The 23,966-nt window shown below is 61.9% G+C and overlaps 1 protein-coding gene across 1 annotated transcript; it reads right to left on the bottom strand.

The window, feature by feature from the left end:
• Positions 1–288: 288 nt before the first annotated feature.
• Positions 289–23,966, bottom strand: WNT9A (Wnt family member 9A). Its single transcript, XM_070569994.1, has 4 exons — positions 23,641–23,966; positions 6,348–6,604; positions 5,425–5,687; positions 289–3,532 (listed from the first exon to the last, which is right to left on the bottom strand). The coding sequence occupies exons 1-4, from the start codon at positions 23,733–23,735 to the stop codon at positions 3,050–3,052; spliced, it is 1,098 nt and encodes a 365-aa protein (XP_070426095.1). The 5' UTR covers positions 23,736–23,966; the 3' UTR covers positions 289–3,049.

The raw sequence follows: 23,966 nt of genomic DNA, 5'->3' as shown, positions 1-23,966 counted from the left end.
GTCAAGGCTCTCACAGCCTCCCTGAGGACACATGTGAGGTATGCTGGGACAAAGGCCAGCTGGACAGAGCTGGGCACATGGGCCCCAGTGCCAGCCTTGGGATCCATGGAGCCACCTGGCATGCGGGAACCTCAGTCTCTGCCCACCAGAGCTGCAGACCCTCCACCTGTTAACCTCCAAGATGGGCTGGGCTGTGCCTGGCCCTCAACAGACCAGTTTGTTCCCCCACCTCCCCAGGCCCTCCTCCCGGGGCCACCAGAATCCCTCCGAAAGCAGGTGAGATGGAGCTATAATTTAAAATACATTTATTTAGTGTTTCCACTTGTTTCTGTTCTGTTATACAAGCTGTTAAATAAATACATTCTCCAAGTCACTCGAGTGCACACCTACTCGCTGTACAGATGAGGTAGAGAAATCGACAGGCTCGCACGAGACTCTGACACAGAGCCGAGTTCCCGGGTGTGAATGCCCTTCTCCTCCCGCCCCTCGGACCAGGTGTCACCAAGTCCAAAGCCCACGTGTCCCGTGACTGGGCCGGCGGGGAGCAGGGGGCCGGACCTGCCTGGCCCTCAGCGTGGCTCCCGCCCCCGCAGCCCCCGACAGGCTGAGCCCACCACAGGACGCGTTTTCTTCTACAGATTCTCTGCCACACGGAAGAGGAGCACATTAACACAAGGCTCCATTGGCGGGAGCTGCGCTTCACTTAGCAAAACATTCTGATATATATTTATTTATACATAAACCAGCCAGCAGACGTTTTCAGTCTGCCTTGTTTAAAAAAATACTTTTCTTAATATTTATGACATAGAACTAAATGTGGTATTTGATTAAAAAAAATAGCCTTCCTCTGACTTTCCACCTTTCCTGACCCAGCAGTGACTGGCCACAGTCTCGTCCTGGAGCGTGGCAGCTCTGCCCGCTTGGGCCCCAGCAGGTGGGGACACTTGGGGACAATCAGGATGCACCCTAGTACCCCAAGCTGTCTCCAGCCAGGCCTGTAGGAGATGGAGGCACAGACCCACATCACTCACCACGAGGGAGCCCACCCTCTCTCCCTTCTGGTGGATGGACCTCCGCATGACCCCGTCTGCACACAGTTATTCACGGGGATTTTCTCTGGACCACAGGAGAATAACTACTATTTACACTATGAAACAGGGACAAAGAGACCCATATCAACATAAATAGGTTTTCTTTAAAAAACACAGTCCCCTGGGGTTCCTGGAGCCCCCCAGACTCCAAGGAACCCCCTCGCTCAGTAGTTCCCACGTCCATGCCGCCGCCCAGCTCTGCGCTGGCCCAAACTCTGGCCCGCAGCCTCGCAGCACAGCCACTGAGCCAGCAGGAGGGGCCCAGGGCTGGAGGCTCCAGGAGCCAAAGCTGCCATTCATGCCGAGGTGGGAAAGAGGGACCCATCGGAGGGAGGAAGGGTAGAGGGCGGAGGCCATGCCCCAGCTAACCCCTGACCATGCCAACATAGTGCACACAGGCACACACACCACGCACACACAGAGACATGCTCACACACATGCACACACACATGCTCATGCACAGAGCACATACCACACATGCACATGTTCATGCATACGCAAATACCCCTGTATGCACATGCACTCTCATGCACAAACATGTGCATGTGGTCGCACTCAGGCACACACAATCACACATGCTCATGCACAGATACCACACACACACACTCATGCACGCATGCACACCAAATGTGCTTACATGCACACATGCACATTCATGAGCTCAGACACATGTATGCACACACACACTCAAACCAGGTCAGGCCATCCTTCTCCCCTCCCTGGAAAGACAAAAGCATGTCCCGGGGAACAGCTTCTGTTCACCATATCCCAGACCATACCTCTCTACTCATGCCTGTCCCCACCCTGCCTCCCCGGCAGTGACAGGGCAAGCTGTGCCTTCCTGGTGAAATGAACCCCCCAAGGGTCTGACCCTGCCCCTCTGCCCATGCCCACCCTTGGGGGTACAGCAGGCCAAACTCGGCCCCAGAATCTGCATTTCAAAGCCCAGAGTGCAAGATCCTGCACCCACAGGGTGCACAGCAGGGCCTGCCTGCGCCCCCCCCATCTCCCGCCTCACTGGGGGCAGTGGGGGGACCATGGGACCTGGCTTCCAAAAGCCCTGAAGGCAGTGGCCAGACTGAGCTCGTTTTACTTCTTCACAAACAACAGCGACATCTTTCTCAATTTAGTGGTTTCAAAGAACAAAGCAGATCAGGCAAGAGGTTGTGGGGGGGGGGGGGGGGGGCGGGGCGGGGTACTCCAGACCAGGCTTGGCCAAAAGGGAAGAGCTGCAGCCTGGGAGACTGCCGGAAAGGAGAAAATAATAATTATATATTAGTTAAATAAAAATAACTTAAAGGTCACTGATATCACTCCAAAGAGAAGTGCTCGATGTTGGGGACGGCAGTGTGCCGGCACGGGGGAGGCAGCCATCTCTCTCCTAGTGGTTTGACTCTCTAAGCCAGTGCTGGTGCCGGACAGCCAGGTGGCCGCAGAGAGGCCCTGTGTGGTCAGGAAGGTGCAGCCGACTCCTCATGGGAGCCCAGAGCAGAGAGGGGATTGGCCCCTGGGAACTGGCAACTGAGGGGCAGACACAGCTTGGAAAGCATGGGTGCAGCACCCTCGGGTCAGGTTCGGGTTCGGGGTCAGGGCTGAGCAGAGGGGATGCAAGCGTGAGACAGGGCCCTTGAAGGAAGACACAAAGGGGCAGAGACGGCCAACCCAGCTGACCCCTGGGCTCCGGCCCCGGCCTCACGCCCAAATGTGCTGTGGGCACCCAGCCCAGGGGCTCAGCCCTTGCAGGTGTAGACCTCCTCCCGCTGCGTGCACTGCCTGCACCACCACAGCAGCCGGGCCGGCCCAGGCTCAGCCCTTGCAGGTGTAGACCTCTTCCCACTGCGTGCACTGCCTGTACCACCACAGCAGCCGGGCCGGCCCGGGTTCAGCCCTTACAGGTGTAGACCTCCTCCCGCTGCGTGCACTGCCTGCACCGCCACAGCAGCCGGGCCGGCCCGGGTTCAGCCCTTGCAGGTGTAGACCTCCTCCCGCTGCGTGCACTGCCTGCACTCCACGTAGCAGCACCAGCGCACCTGGCACTGGCAGGGCCGTGTCACCACTCTGCTCTGCGTGTTGTGGCCACGTCCACAGCAGATGCTCTCACAGTTCTTTTCTCGGTGGCACCTGCGGCCAGCGGTGCCCGGGGAGAAGCGGCCAGCCAGGCAGAAGCTGGGCGAGTCGTCCAGGTGCACAAGCTCTGGTGTGCGGGGCAGGGGGTCACCACCACCTGTCCCTGGGGCCCGGCCCCGCGGCGGGGAGATGGCGCCTGCCTCGCCCGTGGCCTCATTGGTGGTGCTGCCCACCTTGAGGGCGGTCTCATACTTGTGCTTCAGGCGCTTGCCCACCTCATGGAAGGGCGCCAGCTGCCGCCAGCACGTCCTCACGGTGCAGGAGCCCGACACGCCGTGGCACTTGCACGTGGTCTCCACTCCGGCCTTGATCACCTGGTGGGAGGGAGGGAGGTGGGCACAAGGGACAGAGCAGCCCCCGCAATACCACCGGAGGGGCTGGTAAGCCACCCACCCCAGGGCCAGACCCCACAGCCCCAGGCCCAGGCCCAGCCCAGAGCATCATCACCCACTGCCCAGGCTCCCAGACTCGTGCACGGCCCCTCCCTCTCCAAGCCATGGATGCCCGGACAGAAGCCCCACGGCCAGCACATGCCTCCAGAGTGGCCCCCCCATCCCTCCAAGGTGGCCTCCACCTCATTGAGACCCTCCCTTCCCATTCCTGCGTCCGAGGCTGCTCTCTGCAAGTGCTCACACGCCAACTCCCTAGCCCGCCATCAGTAACCCACTGGGAGCTCCAAGTCTGGTCTCAGCAGTTTGCCCCCAGGAGAGCTGAGGACAAGCAGGTCAGCTCACCTAGTGGACAGGACTGGCCACTGCCAACAGAGTGTGCGTCTGAGCTGACCACATCTCTGCCTGCGCATCGGAACCAGGTGTACTGCGGATGCAGGTGCCACCCAGCACCCGACCGTGACAGTAACTTGGAAGGAGGGAGAGTCCCCAGCACCGCCCCAGAGGGAAGCACCAGCCTCACTCTGGATCTGGATCTGCCTGAGTCCCAGGCCAGGTCTTTCCCCTCCCAGGACTTGGGGTCCCTCCAAAGCCATGGAGTCAGGCCAGCTGCCCCAGGGGCCTCCTGTCCGATGGCCCGCACTGGGCCCCTGGAGGGACAGCGGGGGAATGGGGGGAGCCCCAGGCTGAGGTCCCACACCACCCCCAGGGAGGGCCGGCTCAAAGAGGATTAAGAAACCCAGCCCCGTCCTCCAGCCAAGCAACAGAAGAATCACATTTAATGACACTCTGCTGAGAAGCCCGGACAAATTTAATTAAAACGCTGCTTACCCAGGCCCAGCACAGCTAATGGAGCACTTTTCATGTTCTGACTTTTCATCAATAGCTTACAAAAGGGTGAGGCACAGGAAAGAGCCAGCCTCGCCTCCGGGATTTAATCCACCCACACCCCCCTCCTGAGACAGAGACGAGCCGGAGCCCAGTCGAAAAAGGAGGAAATTGACTCTTTAATAAGCACAGGACTCAGAACTCGCTCCTCAATAACGAGGACTCAGAGCCAGGCTGAATCTAATTACCTCGCCAACCGCCCCGCACCCGAAGGCTGGGCTCCACCTCCCCGGAGCCCCGGTGGCCCCTGACATCCCGGCCAGGCTGAACCCTGGGGGGTGTCTGGTTGAGCTGGGAAGCTCCATCCACAGGAAAGGCAACATGTGGGCTGGGAGCCCAGGGGCTGCAGGGAGTGGCCAGGAGCCAGGCGCCCCCAAGCCCAGCCACGCCTGTGGCCAGCAGCCCCAGATAGAGCCAAGACGTCCCTCTTCCCCTGAGACTTCTGAGTTGAGCTCCCTGAGAACAGAGCGCTGGCCGCAGCCAGGGCCTCTGAGACAGAAGCACTCCCCACCCCCGACTTGGGCCAGCTGCACCCCAGAACCCCTGACCCACATGCTCCCTGTGCTGCCATCCACCTAGGGTCCTGGGGACCAGACCTCCTGCCCCTTGACCCTGGCAGGCAGGGTCCAGTCCCCCAACCTCCTGGTCCAACAGCTGGGAGACCTCCTAACGGCCCCTCCCCCACACTTCTGCACGGGACGCCTCGGCACCCTCCGGGACAAGTAGGATCCCCACCTGTCTGGCAGGTTAGGAACCTCACAGGCAGGAAGACTCAGGACCCGGCTGGCACCACCCCCTTGGAGTAGAGGCACCCCAGCCCCGCAGTGCTCTCTGCACCCAGCCGCCTGCCCCCCACACACCTTCCCTCCCCCCTGCACCCCGCCTTGCCCCGCCCCTTGTCCCCGCCCTCGTGCCCCTGCCCAGCTTGCCTTCACACCCACGAGGTTGTTGTGGAAGTCCACACGCGCCCGCAAGTCCTTGCTCGACCTCCGGCCCAGAAACTCCTTGACGAACTTGCTGCTGTACTTGAGGTTGTCCCCGCAGCCACCCCACTGCCAGGCCTCGCGGTTCTCCAGGTCCGGGGCCTCGTCGCACGTGCAGCGCTCCATGCGGCCAGCGCTGCAGGCCTTGGCCAGCGCATGCGTCAGGCCGGCCGAGGAGATGGCATAGAGGAAGGCAGTCTCCTTGAAGCCTGCGGGAGGCAGTGGCCAGTCAGCACGCGCCGCAGTCCCACTTCACTCTGGGGCAGCCGAACCACGGCCAGCGCAAGCACACAGCCCAGCGGAGCAGAGTCGGGAAGGATCCTTCCTAGTGTCCGACTCGGGAGGGGACCCCTGCCTGGCCGTGTGGACACCCAGGGAGGGCGGCGGATGTGCAGGCACAGGGCTGGTCGGGCCGGAGACAATCGCGAGCACCGTGGCCGCCGCTCTGCCCAGCAAACGGAGACCCATCCATCCAGGTCTCCGACCTCCCGGACTGGCCGGGGTCCACCCTGCCTGCCCTGGGCCTCAGGCCCCCAGATTTTAAACAAGGCCGTGGAGGCGCTCAGAGTCCCAAGCAGCACCTTCCTGCGGAAGGAGACCCAGGGGCGGAGGCTTGGTACTGGGGCAGGGGGCCAGCTAGACCCCTGCCTCTCGCGCCCAGGCGCTGGCCCCTGGCCCACAGCAGGCGGCCACAACCATCAGCGCTGCCTCGGACCCTGCCAACGCTGCCAGAATCCCCTGCGCCGCCAGCCACCGTTCGGCCGTGCGTGAGAGGTGGGCGGGCAGGAGGGCAGCCGGCCCCACCCACGGACCCAGCGGAGGGGACCAGGCCCAGGGTGCTGCCCCTTCTGCACGCCTCGCGCACTCACCGCGCTTGAGCAGGCTGGCCCGGTAGCGGCCCTCCAAGGTGCAGTTCCAGCGCTCGAACCGGAACTGGTACTGGCACTCAAGCGCGCTCATGCTGACCGCCTCCACCAGCGTCTCGGCCACACCCGGGTCCCGCCGGCACATGCGCCGCTGCTTCCGCTCCAGCTTCAGCCGGTCGCAGGCCTTGTAGTGTGCGTGGGCGGCGGCCTCTGGCTCCAGGGTCAGCGGGAGGATGGTCAGGGGCTCGCTGCCCGTCAGCCTGGGCACAGAGAGGCCAGGGTGAGCACCGCCCCAGAGGCCCCCATAGGGGCTGCAGAAGAACCAGCCTGGCCTGGGGCCCTTGCACACCAGGCTTCCTCCCTGTACCTGCTCTCCCCTACTCCACCTTGCTAGCCAATACCCTGCCCTGCCTACTGCTTGTGCATCCTGCTCGGCCCCCTTCAGGCCACCGCCCTCACACCAGCTGTAGAGTGAGCACGGTCTCAGGCACCCCTATGGCTACTGGCCCCTCCCCAAGAACTCCCTTCAGGAGGTCACAGCCCATGGGATTCAGCCTTGATGTCCCTGACCAATGACAGGGAAGGAACAGATACTAGAGACCCTCACACACCTGGGAGGATGACCTGGCCAGGGCGTAGTCTGAGGGCATACAGGATGCACACCCAGCACACCCTGGCCCACCCACCCCTGCACTTGCTTACCCTGCGGAGCCAGCCCTGCCCGCTGCTCAGACCCACCAGCCTCCCACTGCCCCTGGGACCCCAGGCACATCCAGCCCAGACCCTCAGCCCACCTGCACATAGCAGAGCTCACAGCCCCCACAGGAGCACACAGGAAACAAGCCCCCACCCTCACCCCAGCTGGCCCACGGGAACTAGGGGTGCCAGGCGTCCAGACACTGGAGCCCCACCACGTCCCGGCCCCTCCTGCTGCTCCTTGAAAGCCCTGGGGGCACATGGCGGCCACAGGCTGACGCCAGAGCAGCAGCTTCTGCAGAGAAGGGATGTGGGTGGGGCCCCCTAGGACTCCACCCTCCAGCAGATCCCAGCAGTGACACTGCAGGTTCAGGTTCCTCGGGGAACAACCTGGGGTACCAGCTTTTGAAGCCCCTCCCCCTTCCTGTACCCTGCCCATGGTGGGGAGAGGCATCGTTGCATCTACTTGGTGGGGTGGGGTGGGTGGGGGCTATGCAGGGCCGTCACCTGCCCTGAGGCCCCAGACCCTGGCCCCCAAAGGAGCTGCCCTGCCCCACCCTCTCTGGTCAGCTCCCCAAGGTCAGGAGGCCAGGGCACTGAGGCTTGGGACCAGGCTCACAGGAGGCCCAGGCAGGAGCTGGGCAAGGAGGCCGCAGGGACACCAGGGTAGGTGGGCCGAGTCTGGGGGTGCAGAGCAGAAAGAACATCCCCTCCCACCCCTCCACACTCAGAGGCAGGGTGAGGAGCTCCTCCTGGGGGGCTCAGAGCCAGCGCAGCATCAGTGAGCCCTCAGGGTTGAGCAGAGAGCTGTGGGGGAGTGGGGGCAGCACCCACATAGTGTCCCTGGTAGCTTGAGCCCGGGCAGAGGGCACCACAGGGCCGGTTCGCCTCTCCCTGAGCCAGGAGGGCCCCAATGCACTGTGGGAGGCCAACATGAGCACTGGAGCTGGAGAAGCCCCAGAGGTCCCTGAGGCACAGGCCACACCCCTCGTGGCTGCGAAGCGGTGCAGATGGAGAGGCAGCATGGCCTTGGGGAGAAGGCGCCTGTGTGCATGGAGCTGGGGTTCTGCCCGCGGGCAGTGGGGTGAGGGAGGCGGCAGGGCTGACACCAGGGGCTTTGTGGACCCCCAGGCCTCTGCCCGAGGACAGCTGCTGGGCTGGGTAGGACACAGGCAGGGGCCCAGGACCCCGTGCCAGAGACCAGAAGAGCCACACTCCCCACACAAAGGCAGCTCGCTGGTCCCCAGACAGGAATGTCACAGCTGTGTCCAGAACACGGTGCCACACGGTGGAAGCCCCGCAGCCTTCCACCTGCATGTCCCCCAGGCAGAATTTCCCAAAATCAACTGAGCTCCAGCTGGTGCCAACACTGCTGCGTCCAAGAGGACCCCATAGGTGAGGCCATCCTGGGGGCGCCTGGAAAGGGCAACTGCGGGTGTGACGATGAGGGGGCTGATGGCAGGTGAGACTGCCTCTCAGCCCATCTGGAGGTGTGGGGTCTCCTGCGTCCGCACTGCACATGGGGGCTGAGGGCAGAACCCCTGACCTCCTCCAGGTGGCATGAGGCTGGAACCCTGCTGCAGCCACCCCCTGGCCCCCCTCACCCGAGGCAGCCGCTCCCCTCCTGTCTGACACCAACGCCCAGCTGGCCCTGCCCAAACCCACTCAACTGTCAGGGTGGGCTCAGCACACAACCAGCCTGGGGCTCATAGCCTGCGGTGCAGCAACAGAGAACGGACCCTCACGAGGTGCCAGGTGGCGAAGAAGCAGCAGGGGTACGGGGAGCAGGGCAGAGCCAGCGGGGGCTCCCAGGACAGAAACCCCAACACAGGAGCCCAAGGAAGAGCCGGAGGAAAGACGCGAGGTCCATAACACTCAGAATCAGGAAGGCAGTTTCTCAGCGCGACTGAGTCCAGGCCTGTAACCATCGTGACAAAGTGCAAGACTGTCTCACAGCAAAAACAGAGCGCCAAGTCAAAAGACCAGTGACAAGAACTGGAGGAAAGGCTGCAGCTCGGCTCCCAGGCCAGGGGCCAACCTCCCCAACGTGTGCACGTGTGCATGTGGGCATGGCGGACGCGTGGCCAGCACATCTCTTCCTGTGCGTCAGCAACAGGAGGAATCGAATGCGAGAGAATATGAACACACGGTTCAAGGGAAGGAAACAGCTGGCTCTTAAATGTGTAAGAGGCTTCACGCCATGTGGAGCAAAATACAACCACACTGCTGTTACTTTCCACTCATCAGATGAGCACAAACCAGTGTCTGATAAGGTCGTCGTCAAAAACATGAGGAAAGAGATGTTCCTCCTTGGCTGGAATGCTACACCAACATTCTATGAACATCCTCCCGCCAATTGCCCTCCTGGTGATGCAGGCTGCAGACACATTATCTGAAACTGGACAGACGTCACTCAATTGCCCGACAGGAATGCTGGGAGCGCCATCTGTTGTACAAAGACTGGAGATGGGCTGGGCAAGCGAGAATCCATCCCACGGGGCATCTGCAGGTGTCAGAAGAGCTACAGCCCACCGGCCCCTAGGCCGCGTGTGCTTAGTACACCAGCACAGCCCCCACTCTGCAGAGCACCCATGTGCGCATCTGGGGGTGCACAGGGGACCTGGGGCAGAGGAAATACACTCCCCTCCCTGTGGCCCATTCAAAACGACAATGGCCTGCACAGCAGGGGGCCTCAGCCCTGCACCAGCCAGGGGAGGCCAGCTTCGGCCCACACGGCCTTGTCTGGGGGCTGCGCCCTCTGGCTCAGAAAGTGCCCCAGGATGCCTGGCACAGCACAGGCCCTCCCAGCTGCCCACCCCAGGCCAGTGCACCTGCCACCGGGCTCAGTGCAGCTGCCGCCCCCAGGGGACATGTGCCTGGGGCGGCACATGGACGGGTGCATGGCCTGCCAGGCGGCCCTTGAAGGAGGGGAACTGGGGCAGGCCGCCCACAGGCAGCAGCCCCTCGGGGGGCAGGCAGGAGGCCCCGAGCCGCGCCCCATCTGGCTGGCCTCTCCCAGCACTGGACCCACTTCCCGGGAAGAAATAATGACAACGGGGTCTAAACATTGGTACTTTGCAAGACTCACGTATCTTTAGAAGATGCAATGTGTGTGGAGAAGTGGGCAGCTTGCCTGTGGAGTGCAGCTCTCACTCAAGAAGCCGCCTGGGGCCCGGGAGCTCCCACCTCCCACCCCTGAATGCACGAACCGCCCTAACGTCCTGCAGAAGCTCCCCGTCTCACTGTGTGCCTCCAGCTCCCTGTCCATGGGCACCGTGTCTGCCACCGAGGTTGGGGCCAGCGTCCCTCCCAGAGGATCCTGCGGGTCCTGTCTCCTCGATGCCCTGCAGCGGCAGAGTGTGCCACATTCGAGGGCTCCCCTGGGCTGGTGGTCAGGGCTTCACGGGGACTGCCCCAGGAGCCCTCCAGCAGGTCCCGCAGGCACTGTGGGGTCTTCACTTGCACGGGCGTTTTAGAACCCACTTGTCCACACGTGCACACATTGGGGGGGTTTGCTGGGGTGGTGCCATATCGAGTCTCCAAATCGGCGAGGGGGCGTCTCTCTCCATTTACTCAGGATTCCTTCCTGCCCTCTTGAACCCTCAGAGGTTCCCACCCAAGGTCTGCCCTGCACTGGAGTTGGCCCTGGATCCCAGGAGTGATGGTGTGCAAGAGGACCACGTCTTATAGAGCCCGTCTTCTGCCTGCTGCCGACCCGCCAAAGTGCAGGCCCTACCAGATCCAGCATTCGGTCACCTTGCTGTGCATGGTGATTCATCTCTGCTGGTTTTCAGACGCTCTGCATACAATCACACGGGCTGCAGAGGCCAGTGTGCTCTCCTCCTTTCCGTTCCCATGTGGTTCTTCCCGCCTTCCTATGCCAGAGAGGGGCCGTCAGCACGATCCTGAAGAATCTGCCAACCACCTCGGGGCCTAGCCTCCTGCCCCGCCTCCAGGCACAGAGCCACCGGGTGCCCTTGCAGGCAGGTGTGGCCACACGGTGAGGGAGAGAATCAGGGCACCACTGCCAGCAAGCGGCAGCCCTTCCTCCCTGCTCATCTCTCCTCCACACACCCGCTCACTCTCTGCCACCCAGACCTGGCCCCGGGGAGCCGGGGACCCACATGCCTGTGGAGCCAGAAGCTGACCTCTGCCTGCGAGGACCGAGCCCCGCCTCACTTGACGGGCTGTGACAGCTGGTGGTTCCTGACTCAGACAAGGCGACACAGGCAGCCCCAACCGACTCCCAGTCTCGAGAGGGCAGCCTCGCCACTTCACCACGCAGCGCGAGGCTCCAGTGTCTTTTCCTGGACACCCTGTACCTACTTAAAGGAGCTCCCTTCTGCTGTCAGTTTGCTGTGAGTGTTTGAAAACCGTAAGTGGGTGTTGGACTTTATCAAATGTCGTCCCTGCATCTTTTGATGTGTAATTTCTTCCTTTGATCCGAAAAGCAAAGGATTCCACTGATTGATTTTCTAACCTTAGACATCAAGTGCTCTTGGAATAAACCCAAGTGGCCGGGATGGCTGATCCGTTCTCTGTTCTCCGAGATGTAACTTGACGCCGTCGTCTCCAGGCCTCTCGCATCTGTGTTTGTCATCTCCGCCCGGGCTCTTCCTGCTGAGTGTCGGTGCCTTAGCGAGCGTTCTTTTTAAAACTTTCCTGGAAGAGCTGGGCCAGATTAGAATCCTGTCTCCTTAACCGTTTGGTCGAACTTGCCATGAAGCCACGCAGCCTGACCTTTTCTTGGTGGAAAGATTTCACTTCTGATCCAATTTCTTTTTTCTCTTTTTTAAAAAACAGCTTTATTGTGATATAATTCACATAGCACACAATTCGCCCATTTAAAGCATACCATTCAGTGTTCTGTAGTATATTCACAGATATGTGCTAACTCCACCACTGTCAATTTTAGGGTACTTACTTCACCTCAGAAAGAAACTTGTACCCTTTAGCTGTCATCCCCCAGGCCCTCCCCCAACCCCTGGCCACCACAAACCCACTGTCTCTGGATTTGTGTCCTATGACATTTTGCACGAGTGGAATCACACACCATGTGGCCTTCTGTGCTGGCTTCCCTGCCCGAGCACAGCGTCTTCAAGGCCCATCCAGGTAGCGTGTCAGCGCTTCATCCCTTTCTATTTCCAAGTAACATTCCGCTGCGTGGATGGACCATATTCTGTACACTCCTCAGCCAAGAGGCGCCGGGGCTGTTCACTCTCACTGCTGAGTGTGATGCCACAAGGACCACGTGTGCACACACGTGCGGAACGTCTGCACTTCTCTTGGGTACAGATCCAACAGCTCACCACAGAGGAAACTGCTGATTTGTGAGAGGAGCCGTCAGACTGTTCTCTGCAGGGGCCACACCAGTCACACCCCCAGTGACCGATCTCCTTACTTAACTACAGTGTTAGTAATTCTCCATCTCGGCTATGTTTCTGTTACCTTTCTGGTTTTCTCCATTTCATTGCGTTTTCAGGCTTAGCTGCATGAAACTGCTCACTTCCTTGCAGAGTCTGTGCTGATGCCCCCTCACAGGGTCAGCCTCCTCGGATATTTCCAGATCTTTTTGCCAGAGAGGGATCTGCTCATCTCTAATGCACATGTTTTTTGTTTCGTTAATTTCTGCACTATCTCTACTTTATTTGTTCCATTTTGGGGGGTTAGCTTGCTGTTCTTTTCTTCTCTTTTGTGACAGACGCTTGCTGAGCTTCTCTCCCCTTCCAAAATATGCATTTAAGCTACCACTGTCACCACTTCAGTCTATCCAAAACTGCAGCCTCAGGTTGCTGAGCAGAGCTTGGGTCACAGCTCAGGGCACGGAACTGAGCCTGGGTCACAGGTCAGGGCAGCAAGCAGAGCCTGGGCCACAGCTCAGGTCACCATACAGAGCCTGAGTCACAGCTGTCACTATACAGAGCCTGGGTTACAACTGTCACCATACAGAGCCTGGGTCACAGTGTAGCTCTCTTCTCTCTCGTTTCCCTCCGTCTTTTGGCTCACTGAGTTGATGTGTTCTCTCTCTGTCTTCTCTGTGTGTCTCTCACACAGAGTCTGTAACTAGACTGGGGACGCGAGCACAATTCCAATCACCTCAGTCCTATGCCTGGGGCGTTTCCTCCGCTGGGGTCCTGGGGTCTCAGGTCATCCTTTCTACCGGCCATGCCTCTTCTGTGTCTCTTTTTTCTCCTTTCTTGCCTCCTTTTGGGTTATATTTTGTTATTCTATTTTTCCCCTTGGTAATTTGAAGTTTTACAGTTCCATGATTTTCCTGGTTACCCTCAAAACTGCGTAAGTCTGTAACTCACCCACGTCCGACACTGGTCAACACTGTCCCTTCTGGGTGACAGAGGCCTGAGCGCACAAGCCTGTGACTCCCCAGATCGCATGGTACTGTGTTTCAGTTCTACTTCAGGACCAACAGGAGGCTGTTCCATGATCCCTTATCCACTCCTTCAGCGACCTTGCCCTTCATTCTTCCACATCTGGAACACAGAGGGGCCGTCACCCAGGCCTGGGCTGCAACACCAACCTTTCCTCCAGAGCAACTCTTGGTTTGTCTGAAAATGTCTTTATTTCACCTCATTTTAGAGAAGCCTTCGCTGAGCGTGGCATTCTCAGCTGGTGGTCATCATCTGTCACACGTGAGTGGAACCACACGTGCATGGCTTGTCCCCTGGTCCTCTGGCTCTGCTCTCACTCTGCAGGTGGAGGTCCCGACGACCTGGGGAGCTGACCTGCGTCTTGTCTCCTCCAGCCTCTCTGACACGTCTTTGTCTTGGGTCTGCAGTTCCAACTTGTTACGTTCCAGCTCCAATGTTTATTTTTTCTGCCTGGAAAGACACTAGGTTTCCTGAGCCTTCTAGATTGCTCTAATCAGTTTCAGAGAATTCTCGGCCATTCTCTGCAGACGTCACACCGTCCCAGCCCCCCTTCGACCTCAGGGCCCTCACAGGGCGGGGGGGACCCCCACTGTCCCCAGTTTCCCGCCCTGTTTTCCGGGTCCGCCTTCCCGTGCTGCACTCTGGGTAATTTCTCCTGACCCACCAGCCACGTTGCTAATTCTCCTCAGCTGTTTCTAATCTGCTTTCAAATCAGCCCATTACTTAAATGTTTTTCCCCCAGCTCTAACTGGCTTTTCCAAACTTGCTGGGTCAGTTTTTGTGGCTTCTCCTTCCTCACAGATGTCCCCAGCTTGTCTTCCTCTGGAAAGCCCAGTGAGGATGGTTTCATTCGGCATAGAATGCTCTGTTGACTGGTCTATGCATGCCAAGCCATCTATGACCATGTGCCGGTCACCATAACAGAGAAACTGCTAGAATAACCTGAAGCAGAGGATAAAGGTCCCCAAAATTCACACCCCCCTTGGAACCTGAGAATGTGCTCATTTGGAACCAGGATCTTTGCAGATGTAACTAAGGTACGGATCTTGAGACAAGATCATCCTGGATTAGGTCCCGCGCTGCTGAGAGCCCAGCCCCATGACAGGCCTACAGCAGCTCTGCAGAGACCCCACGCCAGCCCCAGGGAAGCAGGGAAGAACTCAGGACGGAGAGAACCGAGTCTGGGAATGCCCGTCCCCTCTGAGGACCAGGCCTGAGCCTCTCATTCCCGGCTGCTTGGGGACTGGGCCGCCCCTCTGAGCACCCCAGCCGGTCACACACTCTCTCACCTGCCCAAAGGGCAGCCAGGTGGCAGGATGGACACTACCAGATGAGGGAAGGTGCAGGTGCAGCCAGGCCGGGTTTGGAGACGTCCTTGTCCTCAGCCTCTCGCCCTTGGATGCCCCAACCCAGCCTGTACCACCCGGCCCCCAAGAGCCTGGCTCCTTCCACTCACTGGGGCGCAGACAGATTCCTACGGCCCTTCCTCCCGCCAACAGGCCCGGCCACCCCAACAGCCACCCTGCCCACAAACCCAGCTCTCCGGGCATGGGGAGCCGAGAGCCCGGGCTGGACGGAGGGAGGAGGCCAGAGCTCCAGAGGCCGCAGCGCCTGCCAAGGAACCCTCAGCCCCACCAGACAGCATTTAATTTCTGTGTGAGTCGAATTCAAAACAAATTCCAGTGCTGAGAACCAGTTCTGAGATTAACTCTCCATCCTCCAGGGGCCTGTGGCCTCCCTCCTGGGCACTTGGACCATGCAGGCAAGGGTGGGCGCACCTGGGGCTCCCCACAGGCTGCACGGTCACCCAGTGCAGAGACGTGCAGGAGGAGGCAGGGCGTAGACAAGCAGGGCAGGGGGGCAGCCCCACATGGACGGGCTGCTCACGCTGGGGTGGGGACCACGGACAGGCTTGGGGGGATGGGCTGAGTGTCCTTGTGTCCACAATGGCACCTCCATTAGTCAAGAGAGCCGCCCGGCCCTGACTCCCCTGCCCTGTGGGGCCCAAGATCCCAGGGCATGAACCCTCAGTCAGCCCCCAGCTCTGTCACTGACCAGCCGCATCCACGCAGGGGCAGTTGGCGTGCAGAGTGACTGTTCCAGCAGAGCGCCCAGCCCAGGCCTGGCCAAGGTGAGCTGGCAGGTGCGGGCCTGAGCAGACCCCACCACACGCAGGCCCACAGCACCGCCAGCCAGGCCAGGTATCCAAAAGCCTAAGAGAAATGCCCCATCCACTCTCAGCAGCGCTGGGAGCGAGCAGAACCCGTAGGACCTCCAGGCCCTAAGGGCTGCCAGCCAACTGCCCCTTTCTGGAGTAGGAGCTGGAGCCCAGGGCAGGGAGTGGCAGGCCTCTGGGCCCCCAGGCAGGGGGCTGAGGCTGCACAGGACCCCAGGGTTCAATGAAAGCTGTGGGAGAAGACAGGGACCGGGGGCTCTGTGCAGGAACCAGAACCACCAGGCCGCCTCTGTGCCCCCATCACACACCCTGGGCCTCATAGACAGGGCTGCCACACAGAGGAACATGCAGGACGCAGGACGAGAGAGCCAGAGGACCCCCCCCACCAGCCACCACCAGCATCACCTCGATGACTGGCTTCCTCCTTGGAGCTGGCTGCCCTGGCACTGGCACAGACGGGGTACGCTGGGACGACCCCATCAATACCCCATCCCGGGGTGGCCTGGGCAGCCACTGCGGCTCCATCTGTCCGGGAGGGAGCCGGCTCTGACGTGCTCTGGTCGGGGAGCCCCTGGCAGCCTCCCCTCGCGGGCCAGACCACTTCCCTGGCCGCGTCTACCTCAGGTATCGCTAAGAAAAACAAACACAGCTTGAGGCTTGCCTTTTTCCATTCCCTCGTCCGGCTGCCGGTCTCAAGAAGCAGGGCCTGCCAGCTGGGCGGCCGGGTTTCCTCCTGTGGCCAGAGGCGCCAGGCCAGCCAGGAACCGCGCTGGGAGGACCAGGGGAGGACGGCGGGCCGGGCCACAGGTCATGGAGCTGGGCGGCCAGCGTGCCACCCAGGTCGGCGCTGCCCAGACCGGGGCTGCCCTCCGGCGGAGGCCCCGGCACAGCCACCTGCCACCCAGCCCTGCCCATGGCTATCCCTTAAGGATGAGCCCCTGCAGAAACAGGCTGGTCATTGCCCAGGCCAGGCCACTGGGCCCCCTCAAAGCTGGCCTGCAGCACAGCCGACCACCCGTCCCCACCTCCCCACCTTCGCCCGGCAGAGCCCTGAGCCCTCAGTTCACAACCCCCCAGGAGCTCAGGGAGCCCTCTGTCCTCAGCACAGTGCCCACGCCACATGCAACACTGATGTCCAGACATCCAGGCCCGCAGTCTACGGCACCACTGTCAGTGCACAGGTGCATCCTGGGAAACTCAGGGCCAGGGCAGGCAGGCAGGGGACTGGCCCTCGTGGTGAACGGCATCGCAGACCCCACACCAGAGGCTCCTGGCTGCAGAGCCAGGAGCAGACGGGTGAGAAGATCCCCATAGGCCTTGGGCACACCAGCCCTGCCCAGTGTGGCACGGAGACCCCAAGGGCCCCGCTGGCATCCCCAGAGCTGAGCCACAGGTAAACGGCAAGGCTGCTGGGCTGTGGCTGGGCTTCGTGGAGGAGGTGACAGCTGAGGCAGATCCTGGAGCTCGGCTCCCCACCTGGCAGAGACCAGCTTCCAGGCCCCTGCGTCCCAGACCACTGTGCCTACTCCCAAACCTTCCACAGCCCCCTGAGCTGGGGTGGGCACCTCAGGGTACCCCCACCACCAAAACAATACACAAAGGGAGCGGGCGACCCCCAGGCCGGGATTAAGGGGCCGAGTGCTGGCCCTGCTGACAGGTGTCATTTTTCTGCAGGCAGGAAAGCCAAGCCAGGCCCCTTATCAGCTTATCGCTCCTCCCAGGCTCATGGCCTCGGCCGTGGAACCGTGGAACCGTGTGCGTGCATTCTTCTCCAGGAGAAAAACTACCCACACACTTCTCCTTTGTCCTCGATGATGGGAGGCCCCGTGGGGTGGGCGGTGGGGCGGGTGGGGGGGGGGCGCCCTCAGCTGGGCCGTTCTGGAGCCCGGGCGGGGTCCTGCTAGGGCGTGGGCCCTGGAGCCTGGTCCTGGGCCACAGCAGCAAGGACGGAACGAGATTAGGGCAGCTGTCCCCCGTCCAGACGGCTGCCGGCTGTGGCAGGACATCTGCTCACACAGCTGAGGGGGGCCAGGTGGCCATGGCTTCCCCCTCACCTCCAGCCCCACCACGAGACCTCGGGACTCCACTTCCTGCGTGCACAAGACCCCCACCCAGAGGCCCAGTCCCGGCCCAACACTCAGCGACTGCCTCTATCTGGTCTCTGTACTCGAGAGCCAGGGCAGAGCCCCCCAGGGGCCTGTGGAAGGAGACAAGGGGCAAGCAGTGGGGTGAGGGGACCCAAGGCTCCCAGAGCAGACTAGCTAAAGGAGGGGAGGGAGGCGGAAGGGACTCTGGAGACCAAAGATGCTGTGTGTGGCTGGCCCCCCAAGGATCCCCTCAGCCTCACTCGCATGCCCTCCCCCCCCACGCCTCCCGATGCCAGTCCCAGACTCATGGGCTGGGGAGCCAGGACACCTTGGTCCCTCTACTGGCCTTGGCCGTCCTGGGCCATGAGTCCAGGAAGCCCCTTCCTCCTGTGCAAGCAGAAGTGTGGGTCCCTCCATCCTCTCCCTGACCTGACCGTCTCCCCTGCCCTGGGCCCCCAAGCCCACTGCCCCCACTGTGTCCCCCTCACCCGCTGCTCTGAGATCTCACTCACAGGGCCACTTCCAAGGGGCCTTGAGGGTCTCCCTGCTGGCCCCTGGGCCACTCTGGACACTGTGGATGAGGCCCCTTGCCTGGGCCCTCCCTCCCCTCTGCTCCTGGTGCAGGCCCAGCCTCTCCTGACCCTCAGGAATGCTCTCTGCTCTCCGTGGCCTCCCCAAACTCAGGGATTCCTGGGCTCCCTGGCTGCTCTGGGCCCATCTGTCCTGAAATAGCCCTGAGGACAGCGCCTGCCCTGGCTGTCACCCAAACCCACCTGACTCCTCACACTCCTGCCCGCTCAGCTCCCAGCACCACCCCCTGGGCCTCAGCCGAGAGTCACCCAGGACCCGACTCCTCACACTCCTGCCTGCTCCACTCCCAGCACCACCACACCGGCCTCAGCAAAGAATCACCCAGGACCTGATCCTCACACTCCTGCCCACTCGGCTCCCTGCACCACCATTCCGGCCTCAGCCGAGAAGCACCCAGGACTCCTCCCTCTCCACCGGCCCCTCCCCAGCCTGCCAGCTCTGGTCTCCACCGTCTTGTGGAGAAAGGCTGAGCTCTGCTACAGGTGAACCCAGCCCCTGGCCCACACACAGTGCCCTGTGTCCTGGCAGGGTCGTCCCATTTTCTCGGCAGCACTGTCTGACCCCTTGCCCACTCACAGGCCCACCACGCAGCCTCGTCATTATACTATGAGGTTCACTCCTCCTGCCCTGGGCCCTTCCCTTCTCCTCCTCCTTCCTCCAGAGACGAGGTAGGCACCACTACCTGAAGCAGCCAGTGGGCGTGGCCACACGGGCTCCCCAGCTAGGCCCCAGGCTGGGCACACAGAGAAGCCAAGGGGTGGCCTCCTGGAGCCCACACACACAGCCCCAGGACAGCAGCCCCTCCAGAACACACCTGAGGGCCGGGCTGGGGTGCTCCCTGCACATCCCAGAGTCCCCACCAGGCCCCAAACCCAGCTGTGGTACGTGGGTGGCCACCTGCACCCTGGCTCCCCACACAGGAGGTCTAGGGCCACGCAGGAGGAGGACACACTGTGAAGACCCATGAGTACAGCCTCAACACTCAGGGGGAGACAGCATGCCGGCCCAAGGACCAAGAAACCAGGTTCTCCTAGGTCCAAAAATAGGTCCAGAATATATAAAGAGCTCTGACAACTCAACAACAAAAAGATAAACAACTCAGCCAAAAATTGGGCAAAGGAACCAAACAGATGTGTTTCCAGAGAAGATCTACAAATGGCCCTCAAGCCCACGTAAAGGTGCCCAACATCACTAGTCACCAGGGAAACGCAAATTAAAACCACAGGACACCACCTCAAATCCACCAGGATGCCTAGAATGAAAAAATTTAATTTAAAAAAACAAAATAATAAGCCTTGGCGAGAACGGAGAAATTGGAACCCTTGTGTGTTGCTGGTGGGAATGCAAAACGGTGCAGCTGCTATGGGAAACAGTTTGGTGGTTCCTCAGAAAGCTAAACACAGAGTTACCATACGACCCACCAACTCCACATCTAGAGTAAACCCAAAAGAACTGAAAACATACATCCACAAAAATCTCATACACCAATGCTCACAGCAGCATCGTTCACAACAGCCAAAAGGCAGAAACAACCCAAGTGTCCATCAACAGATGACGGGATGAAAAAATCTGTCGGATGTTCATCCAATTGAATGTTATTCAGTCACAAAAGGGCACGAGGCACAGATTCACGCTGCAGCGCAGAGAAAGCCTGAAAACCCCACACTCAGCGAGACAAGCCAGACACAAGAGGCCACGTATCACACAATTCCGTTTGTATAAAATGGCCGAGAAGCAGGGCCATGCCAGGGAGGAAGGGAGGAGAGCCCACCCCAGCAGGCGGGTGGCCTGGAGGGTCTTGCCTGGCGGCCTGGCCCACAGGAGGGCATGTATAAAATCCACAGAGACAGAAGGTGGATTCGTGGTTGCCAGGGGCAGGGGGAGGGGGCCCAGACTGGGGTGACGAAAACGTTCCGGAGCTAGGTAACGGTGCTGGCTGCACAGCATCGCGGATGTACTAAAAACCATTGAACTGCAGGTTTAACAGGGTGAACCTACAGGATGCGTGTCAGGTTTTAATAACGAAAAGAACCTCGCCCCTAATACCCAGTGGCCCCGTTCACAGTCGTCCAGAGCCCCTCAGCTGCCTTCCAGACCAGCTCTGGGCAGCTCAACGACCAGCATGGTTCGGGAGCACTGGGGTGCCACTCCTGGTGCTGCCTTCCCGGTGCAGGCCTCCAGGCTGCCTGGCTGGAGAGGCGGGACCAGCCTGCAGACCTCCCCCAAGCCAGCCAACAAACGTTTCCTGCAGAACGTGGGGAGCTGAGGCTGACATCGTGAAACAGGTTCACGGCTCACAACACCCCTCCAACTTCCTTTTAAGATTAACCACGTTGGAAACCTCAGGCCTCCACTCACAGGGACCTCCCCTGGGGACCAGCTCAGGGCACGCATGGGATCTCCAGGACAGGGCAACAAGGTGCCGGGGAGCCCAGACCCTGCTCTGCCAGACACGGATGCCAACAAGCCCCGGCCCACACCTGGCTCCATGCTGGAGGGAGCACAGGGCGGGTGGCCCCAAGGTTTGGGGGTCCCTCCCTGAGCAGGTGTCAGTACACTTGACCCGCCCTTCAGCTCCATCTTCTCACCTGAGACCACCACCAGGAGAGGGGCCGGGTGCTGCTAGCCCTCCCCACCCAGGGCAGCCCACCCAAGTCCACCACAGGGGGTGTCCAAGTCTGTATCCCAAACTCTCCAAGAGACCTGGGGCTGGCCCCTTCCTGCACGGAGCCAGGCTACCCCTCTTTGCAAGAGGGCACCGGGCCAAGCCGTCTAGGCCCCCGGAGCACGGACATCCCTGCGGCCCGGGGAGAACCAGATGGAAACACCACCTGCTAATCATGCCGCCGAGAAGCAGGGCCATGCCAGGGAGGAAGGGAGGAGAGCCCACCCCAGCAGGCGGGTGGCCTGGAGGGTCTTGCCTGGCGGCCTGGCCCACAGGAGGGCAGTAGGAGCCGCAGGGCGGGTTGGGTTGCAGCCTCGGGGAGGGGGCAGGGAGGGCTCGCGGCCCACGTGACCCTCCCCCAGGCCAGCCTCTCTGGGTTTCTGGGCTGTAACTGGAGCTGCCCTGCCTCTGAGCCTCGTGCCAGGCAGAGCTTTCGAGAGGGGGAAGGGAGAGGAGGCCTGGATCCCAGCTCCTTCCTCCAGCTCCCTCTGCACTCCAGGCAGGCACGCTGGAGGGAAGCCCCAGTGCAGGGCACTGAGAGGCCCCGGGCTCCAGCCCTCCCCGTCGGCCTAGCCTGCCTTGGACCATCTCCTCCTCCCTCTCCCTCCAGCTCCTGCCCCTTTGCTGAATCAGAGGCAAGGGCCCCAGACCTGGGCCTGGCCAGAGAGGCTGGGCCTCCACACAAACAGCTCCTCCCAGGCCGCCCCCACCCCGGGAATCAGCCTGAGGCTATCCTGAGGCACATGCTGGGCGTGACCCTCCAGAAGCCATCCCTTCCCTCCTCTGCCTGTCCAGGGGCACTGGTCTTGCCCCTCCAGAATCTCCACACACCAAGCAGAGTCCTGGCTGTCTTGCCTGGTGCAGGGAAGGCGGTGCCCCCAGCAGAGTCAGCTGTCACCACGGCACATGCCTGCCTCCTATGCTCCCCACAGGCAGGACTCAAGAAGTCTCACTTGACGAGGCCTGTGGGGCTGAAAGCAGAGCCAAGAGGGTTGGTGGAGGAGCCACGGGGGCACCACGCCCTCGCTGGGTGCTGCAGGCCCATCAGGACTCCTGCTCTGAGAGGGCACGAAGGACACACGGGAACAGCACAGCTCAAGGCCTCCTGAGGTGCAGAGGGTGGAGAAGGAGGGGCTGCCTGGGGGTGGGGCCCGACCTCCCCTGACGGATCTGATCGTCCCCGAAGCCAGCGCGAGAGGAGCGCCGGCAAGCCCAGGGCGTGTCCCAGGCCCGGGAGCAGACCCGCGGCGGGGCCTGGACAAGGAGAAGGCACAGCTGGCTGACAGGCTGCCGTGACTCACCGCGGACCTGCGGCCAGACGGCCGTCCTCTGACCCTCCCTCTGCCCGCGAGGGCGCGGCAAGGGCTGTACAGATGGCGTGCAGGGGCGTGCCAGTCTCCGCACAGCCCGGGCCCCAGGCAGGGCCGGACCCACAGCGCAGCCAGCAGAGGGCTGCGGGGTGGGGTCTCCGGGGGAAGGAGACACGGAGCTGACCCTGGAAGACAACCCCGCAGAAAGGAGCAGAAGGAGCGAGGGGGAAAGAAAAACACAAAAGGAGAGTTTCCCACGAAAATATTTTATTTTCTTTGAGAACAGGATACACCTGCAGGGCTCCTCGCCCAGTCGGCCTCTCCCTGCCCTGGCGGTGCCACATTTCTGGACCAACGGGGCCCTCTGCCGGCCAGGCCGCCGCGCGCCGGCGCTCCGGCCAGGGGCGAGGGAACAGGTGACGGGCAGAGGGCGGGGGCCAGGAGCGGCCGCAGGGCTCCCAGGACAGGGGCCGGGAAGGCGGGCTGCGGCTCCAGGGACGGTGCCCAGGCGGGAGGCGCAGAGGCTCGAGAGAGCCGGAAGCTGCCCGCACGGTGCCACCCTGGACCTCATGTGCCCATCTGCGGAGCGCAGCGAGGGTCTCCAAAGGTCGCTGGGCTGGACATTCCAGATGTGGGAGCGAGGGATGAGAAAGGGCAGGACAGAACGGCGGAGAGAGACGCGCCGAAACCACGCAAACTGCGGAGGCAAAGAAGTACGCCCCGGGCGGCTACCCCCGAGACGGCGGGAGGCGGCGGCCACTGCCCAGCCGTGCCCTGCGCACTGAGCTGGGTCCCGCTGACGCGCTCCCGCGGGCCGGGACCCGAGCGAGCGTCAGAAGCAAAGCGCAAGAAAAATAAATTCCTCCAGCTTGAAGTTATTTTTTTTTTCCTTTGGGCCTCAGTGCAAGGAACATCTGGATTTTGTACGTATTTTTTTGTTGTTAAATTAACTTCTCAAGGAGAGAAAGGAGGGGAAAACTGCAAGGGAGTGGGTGGGCAAGAGCCGGGGAGGCTCCAGCCGTTTGGCAAGAATTCGGAGGCCTAAGGGAGCTGGGACCAGGGCTTGGTCCCCGAGCTCCAGGGAGCCCCGCGCAAGGCTGCGGGCGCGGCCACCGCGACGACGACTCCGGGGCCATGGAGGACCGCGGCCCCACACCAGCCCGTCGGGTACGCCGGCCCCTCTCCCTGCGCCGCGCCGCAGGGACACCGACTCGCCGACCGAACGACGCGCGCGCCGCAAACAAACAGCTCCAGGCAACGCGGCGGCCCTAGCCAAGCAGGGCCGGCGCACCGGGCCCCGCGCACCTGGGCCGCCCCCGCCCCCGCCCCCGCGCCGCCCCGGCCCGGCCCCGCCCGTCCGCCCGCCGGGTCGCCGAGGCACCTACCCGAAGTAGGCGGCCGAGGGGCGCAGAGCGGCGAGTAGCAGCGTCAGCGCGAAGGCCGCGGCCAGCCAGCGCGCCAGCAGGGGCCCATCCAGCATCTTGCCGCGCCGCGGCGGCTGACCATCGCGCTCCCGGCCCCGCGCAGGGTGCCCCGCGGCCGCCGCCCTCTTATAGCGCCCGGGGCGCCAGGCCGGGGGCGGGGCGCCGGCCAGCTGGCCCGGCCCCGCCCGCGCCCGGGGAGGGGTCACGCCGGCGCCGGGGGCGGGCCGAAATCCGAGCCAGCGCACCGCCCCGCCGCGCAGCAGCCCGGCCACTCGGGTCTTGGGGTG

The sequence above is a fragment of the Equus przewalskii genome, chromosome 13, assembly GCF_037783145.1.
Source record: "Equus przewalskii isolate Varuska chromosome 13, EquPr2, whole genome shotgun sequence".
NCBI classification, from domain to species: Eukaryota; Metazoa; Chordata; class Mammalia; order Perissodactyla; family Equidae; genus Equus; species Equus przewalskii.
The sequence above is the reverse complement of the archived record's forward strand: the minus strand, read 5'-3'. Positions and strand labels throughout refer to the sequence as shown.

Excerpts from the sequence above, each read along its gene's own strand:
- WNT9A (XM_070569994.1), bottom strand. The coding sequence starts at position 23,735 with ATGCTGGATGGGCCCCTGCTGGCGCGCTGGCTGGCCGCGGCCTTCGCG. Across the intron at positions 6,605-23,640 it reads CCCTCGGCCGCCTACTTCGG|GCTGACGGGCAGCGAGCCCC; the intron begins GTAGGTGCCTCG and ends CTCTGTGCCCAG. Across the intron at positions 3,533-5,424 it reads ACAACCTCGTGGGTGTGAAG|GTGATCAAGGCCGGAGTGGA; the intron begins GCAAGCTGGGCA and ends CCCTCCCACCAG.